The sequence below is a fragment of the Engystomops pustulosus genome, chromosome 2, assembly GCF_040894005.1.
Source record: "Engystomops pustulosus chromosome 2, aEngPut4.maternal, whole genome shotgun sequence".
In the NCBI taxonomy this organism is placed as follows: domain Eukaryota; kingdom Metazoa; phylum Chordata; class Amphibia; order Anura; family Leptodactylidae; genus Engystomops; species Engystomops pustulosus.
The window spans coordinates 17,251,936-17,258,718 of NC_092412.1; the positions used below are offsets into that span (position 1 = coordinate 17,251,936).

The following is a 6,783-nucleotide window of genomic DNA, read 5'->3' on the forward strand; positions in this document are numbered from 1 at the left end:
CAGACTGCACCCCCCTCCCCCCGAGCACAGCCTCTATGAGAACAGACTCCACCCCCCGAGCACAGCCTCTATGAGAACAGACTGCACCCCCCGAGCATAGCCTCTATGAGAACAGACTGCACCCCCCCGAGCACAGCCTGTATGAGAACAGACTGCACCCCCCCCCGAGCACAGCCTCTATGAGAACAGACTGCACCCCCCCCCGAGCACAGCCTCTATGAGAACAGACTCCACCCCCCCGAGCACAGCCTCTATGAGAACAGACTCCACCCCCCCGAGCACAGCCTGTATGAGAACAGACTGCACCCCCACGAGCACAGCCTCTATGAGAACAGACTGCACCCCCCCCGAGCACAGCCTGTATGAGAACAGACTGCACCCCCACGAGCACAGCCTCTATGAGAACAGACTGCACCCTAACGAGCACAGCCTCTATGAGAACAGACTGCACCCCCCCGAGCACAGCCTCTATGAGAACAGACTGCACCCCCCGAGCACAGCCTCTATGAGAACAGACTGCACCCCCCGAGCACAGCCTCTATGAGAACAGACTCCACCCCGAGCACAGCCTCTATGAGAACAGACTGCACCCCTTGAGCACAGCCTCTATGAGAACAGTCTCCACCCCGAGCACAGCCTCTATGAGAACAGACTCCACACCTTGAGCACAGCCTCTATGAGAACAGACTCCACCCCCCCGAGCACAGCCTGTATGAGAACAGACTGCACCCCCACGAGCACAGCCTCTATGAGAACAGACTGCACCCCCCCCGAGCACAGCCTGTATGAGAACAGACTGCACCCCCACGAGCACAGCCTCTATGAGAACAGACTGCACCCTAACGAGCACAGCCTCTATGAGAACAGACTGCACCCCCCCGAGCACAGCCTCTATGAGAACAGACTGCACCCCCCGAGCACAGCCTCTATGAGAACAGACTGCACCCCCCGAGCACAGCCTCTATGAGAACAGACTCCACCCCGAGCACAGCCTCTATGAGAACAGACTGCACCCCTTGAGCACAGCCTCTATGAGAACAGTCTCCACCCCGAGCACAGCCTCTATGAGAACAGACTCCACACCTTGAGCACAGCCTCTATGAGAACAGTCTCCACCCCGAGCACAGCCTCTATGAGAACAGACTCCACCCCTTGAGCACAGCCTCTATGAGAATAGTCTCCACCCCGAGCACAGCCTCTATGAGAACAGACTCCACCCCGAGCACAGCCTCTATGAGAACAGACTGCACCCCCACGAGCACAGCCTCTATGAGAACAGACTGCACCCTAACGAGCACAGCCTCTATGAGAACAGACTGCACCCCCCCGAGCACAGCCTCTATGAGAACAGACTGCACCCCCCGAGCACAGCCTCTATGAGAACAGACTGCACCCCTTGAGCACAGCCTCTATGAGAACAGACTGCACCCCTTGAGCACAGCCTCTATGAGAACAGACTGCACCCCTTGAGCACAGCCTCTATGAGAACAGTCTCCACCCCGAGCACAGCCTCTATGAGAACAGACTCCACACCTTGAGCACAGCCTCTATGAGAACAGTCTCCACCCCGAGCACAGCCTCTATGAGAACAGACTCCACCCCTTGAGCACAGCCTCTATGAGAATAGTCTCCACCCCGAGCACAGCCTCTATGAGAACAGACTGCACCCCCCCCGAGCACAGCCTCTATGAGAACAGACTGCACCCCTTGAGCACAGCCTCTATGAGAACAGACTGCACCCCCCGAGCATAGCCTCTATGAGAACAGACTGCACCCCCCCGAGCACAGCCTCTATGAGAACAGACTGCACCCCCCCCCCGAGCACAGCCTCTATGAGAACAGACTCCACCCCCCGAGCACAGCCTCTATGAGAACAGACTGCACCCCCCCGAGCATAGTCTCTATGAGAACAGACTCCACCACCCCCGAGCACAGCCTCTATGAGAACAGACTCCACCCCCCCTAGCACAGCCTGTATGAGAACAGACTGCACCCCCACGAGCACAGCCTCTATGAGAACAGACTGCACCCCCCCCCCCCGAGCACAGCCTGTATGAGAACAGACTGCACCCCCACGAGCACAGCCTGTATGAGAACAGACTGCACCCCCACGAGCACAGCCTCTATGAGAACAGACTGCACCCCCCCCCCCGAGCACAGCCTGTATGAGAACAGACTGCACCCCCACGAGCACAGCCTCTATGAGAACAGACTGCACCCCCCCGAGCACAGCCTCTATGAGAACAGACTGCACCCCCCCGAGCACAGCCTCTATGAGAACAGACTGCACCCCCCGAGCACAGCCTCTATGAGAACAGACTGCACCCCTTGAGCACAGCCTCTATGAGAACAGTCTCCACCCCGAGCACAGCCTCTATGAGAACAGACTCCACACCTTGAGCACAGCCTCTATGAGAACAGTCTCCACCCCGAGCACAGCCTCTATGAGAACAGACTCCACACCTTGAGCACAGCCTCTATGAGAACAGTCTCCACCCCGAGCACAGCCTCTATGAGAACAGACCCCACCCCTTGAGCACAGCCTCTATGAGAACAGACTCCACCCCTTGAGCACAGCCTCTATGAGAACAGACTCCACCCCTTGAGCACAGCCTCTATGAGAACAGACTGCACCCCGAGCACAGCCTCTATGAGAACAGACTGCACCCCCCCCCCCGAGCACAGCCTCTATGAGAACAGACTGCACCCCTTGAGCACAGCCTCTATGAGAACAGACTGCACCCCCCGAGCATAGCCTCTATGAGAACAGACTGCACCCCCCCGAGCACAGCCTCTATGAGAACAGACTGCACCCCCCCCCGAGCACAGCCTCTATGAGAACAGACTCCACCCCCCGAGCACAGCCTCTATGAGAACAGACTCCACCCCCCGAGCACAGCCTCTATGAGAACAGACTGCACCCCCCCGAGCATAGCCTCTATGAGAACAGACTCCACCCCCCCGAGCACAGCCTCTATGAGAACAGACTCCACCCCCCCGAGCACAGCCTCTATGAGAACAGACTCCACCCCCCGAGCACAGCCTCTATGAGAACAGACTGCACCCCCCCGAGCACAGCCTCTATGAGAACAGACTGCACCCCCCCGAGCACAGCCTCTATGAGAACAGACTGCACCCCCCCGAGCACAGCCTCTATGAGAACAGACTGCACCCCCCCCCCCCCCCCGAGCACAGCCTCTATGAGAACAGACTGCACCCCCCCCCCCCGAGCACAGCCTCTATGAGAACAGACTCCACCCCCCCGAGCACAGCCTGTATGAGAACAGACTGCACCCCCCCGAGCACAGCCTGTATGAGAACAGACTGCACCCCCACGAGCACAGCCTCTATGAGAACAGACTGCACCCCCCCCCGAGCACAGCCTGTATGAGAACAGACTGCACCCCCACGAGCACAGCCTCTATGAGAACAGACTGCACCCCCCCCCCGAGCACAGCCTGTATGAGAACAGACTGCACCCCCACGAGCACAGCCTCTATGAGAACAGACTGCACCCCCACGAGCACAGCCTCTATGAGAACAGACTGCACCCCCCCGAGCACAGCCTCTATGAGAACAGACTGCACCCCCCGAGCACAGCCTCTATGAGAACAGACTGCACCCCCCGAGCACAGCCTCTATGAGAACAGACTGCACCCCCACGAGCACAGCCTCTATGAGAACAGACTGCACCCCCCCCCCGAGCACAGCCTGTATGAGAACAGACTGCACCCCCACGAGCACAGCCTCTATGAGAACAGACTGCACCCCCACGAGCACAGCCTCTATGAGAACAGACTGCACCCCCCCGAGCACAGCCTCTATGACAGTGGTGGCGAACCTATGGCACTGGTGCCAGAGGCGGCACTCGGAGCCCTCTCTGTGGGCACCCAGGCCATCGCCCCAGCATGAAGTTCACCAGACAGGACTCAAAGAATCTGCCTGCAGAAGCTTCCTACAATGATAGATGAATTTTCCCTCCTCTTTTCACTTGTGTTGGTGTCTTTAGGAGTCTGAACGATTGAAAGTTCAGAGAGAACAAGGAGAAATAAATTACTGCTTCAGTTGCTGCGCTGGCACTTTGCAGTAAATAAGTGGCTTTTGGTTGAAATTTGGGCACTCAGGCTATAAAAGGTTCGCCATCACTGCTCTATGAGAACAGACTGCACCCCCCGAGCACAGCCTCTATGAGAACAGACTGCACCCCCCGAGCACAGCCTCTATGAGAACAGACTGCACCCCTTGAGCACAGCCTCTATGAGAACAGACTCCACCCCGAGCACAGCCTCTATGAGAACAGACTCCACACCTTGAGCACAGCCTCTATGAGAACAGTCTCCACCCCGAGCACAGCCTCTATGAGAACAGTCTCCACCCCGAGCACAGCCTCTATGAGAACAGACTCCACACCTTGAGCACAGCCTCTATGAGAACAGTCTCCACCCCGAGCACAGCCTCTATGAGAACAGTCTCCACCCCGAGCACAGCCTCTATGAGAACAGACTCCACCCCCCCGAGCATAACCTCTATCAGAACAGACTCCACCCCCCCGAGCACAGCCTCTATGAGAACAGACTGCACCCCCCCTAGCACAGCCTGTATGAGAACAGACGCCACCCCCCCTAGCACAGCCTGTATGAGAACAGACGCCACCCCTTGAGCACAGCCTCTATGAGAACAGACTCCACCCCTTGAGCACAGCCTCTATGAGAACAGACTCCACCCCTTGAGCACAGCCTCTATGAGAACAGACTCCACCCCTTGAGCACAGCCTCTATGAGAACAGACTCCACCCCTTGAGCACAGCCTCTATGAGAACAGTCTCCACCCCGAGCACAGCCTCTATGAGAACAGACTCCACCCCTTGAGCACAGCCTCTATGAGAACAGACTCCACCCCTTGAGCACAGCCTCTATGAGAACAGACTCCACCCCTTGAGCACAGCCTCTATGAGAACAGACTCCACCCCTTGAGCACAGCCTCTATGAGAACAGACTCCACCCCCCCGAGCATAACCTCTATCAGAACAGACTCCACCCCCCCGAGCACAGCCTCTATGAGAACAGACTGCACCCCCCCTAGCACAGCCTGTATGAGAACAGACGCCACCCCCCCTAGCACAGCCTGTATGAGAACAGACGCCACCCCTTGAGCACAGCCTCTATGAGAACAGACTCCACCCCTTGAGCACAGCCTCTATGAGAACAGACTCCACCCCTTGAGCACAGCCTCTATGAGAACAGACTCCACCCCTTGAGCACAGCCTCTATGAGAACAGACTCCACCCCTTGAGCACAGCCTCTATGAGAACAGTCTCCACCCCGAGCACAGCCTCTATGAGAACAGACTCCACCCCTTGAGCACAGCCTCTATGAGAACAGACTCCACCCCTTGAGCACAGCCTCTATGAGAACAGTCTCCACCCCGAGCACAGCCTCTATGAGAACAGTCTCCACCCCGAGCACAGCCTCTATGAGAACAGTCTCCACCCCGAGCACAGCCTCTATGAGAACAGTCTCCACCCCCGAGCACAGCCTCTATGAGAACAGTCTCCACCCCCGAGCACAGCCTCTATGAGAACAGTCTCCACCCCCGAGCACAGCCTCTATGAGAACAGTCTCCACCCCCGAGCACAGCTCTATAAGGACAATAATCCCAGATCCTCCATTACCAGGATAATAAGACCTTACCCCTGACTAGAGGTGATCACAGGACCCCTCACCGCTCCAAAGAGCCCCTGTAAGAGGAATAGAAGGACCCATCCCTCCTACACGAGTACAATCCCCATACAATGGTGCAGTGGGGTCCACCACCCACATGTACAGTGATATAATAACACGCCCCCTCCTGGCCATGTATGGATACACCAAACCTTATCAATATAACATCAGCAAACGCTACATCATCATCATCGTCACAGACCAGCGGCTACAAAATACTAATACAGACGCATCACATGGCCGGCAACAGCATAAACATCTGTGTATACACATGACAGCTACAAAACTACAACTCCCAGCATGCCCCGCCTAATCAGTACTGCTGAGGCATGCTGGGAGATGTAGTCCTCTAGCTTAAAGTTCAGCGGTCTCCATCTATACATCTCACCTTGTCCCACTGCAGCCACTGCCACACGGCCGCGTCCAGCTCCGAGTCCCCGGTGGAGCTCCGTATCAGCAGGTTGGAGTTAACATCCCCGGTCGGGTCCTCCATCCTCTCACCCTATTCCCAATACACCCGCTCCTGCTAGCGCCGCCAGCAGACTGCGCCACAGGCAGAACCTGCAACGCGCATGCGCACACAGCACGGGCTGACCTCGCTCAGCCGCGAGCGCCACTGCGCATGCGCGAAACTCGATTCCTCCATAACGACCAACAATAACAACACGCATGCGTCGGCAGTAACCGTCTGCAGCCAGAGAGAAAGCGTCGTCGCCGTCTACATTGAATTGCGCGTGCGCAGAAGGGTAGGCGATGCTGCTTTTTCCCAGTATGGGGGAGTTGTCCCCTAAAAAGAAGCTGTTGATATGCGACAGTACCTTTTTTCTCCCCTTTAGGTGTAAAAATTTAACTAATGGGGTCAAGATCGTTGTATAGAAGCTTTTTATTCTGTTATCTAACACCACATGGACAATTCCTTTAAAATGTCAATTAAAGGGAAAAATATTAAAACAGCTGGAGCAGGCAAGTTTTCTGAAATGTTCTAAGAAAAAAACACTAAGGGTTCCTGGTCTCATGGGGCTTTTGGTACTGGGTGCTTCTAATCCCATTGGACCAGAAGCGA

The 6,783-nt window shown here is 56.4% G+C and overlaps 1 protein-coding gene across 1 annotated transcript in view; it reads right to left on the reverse strand.

Moving 5' to 3' along the window:
* PGM2L1 (phosphoglucomutase 2 like 1) overlaps positions 1–6,305 on the reverse strand; it is a 55,778-nt gene extending 49,473 nt beyond the window's left edge. Inside the window, 1 exon segment of the mRNA XM_072133805.1 lies at positions 6,109–6,305. Within this exon segment, the coding sequence (XP_071989906.1) occupies positions 6,109–6,213 (105 nt within the window). The 5' untranslated portion in view covers positions 6,214–6,305.
* Positions 6,306–6,783: the final 478 nt, after the last annotated feature.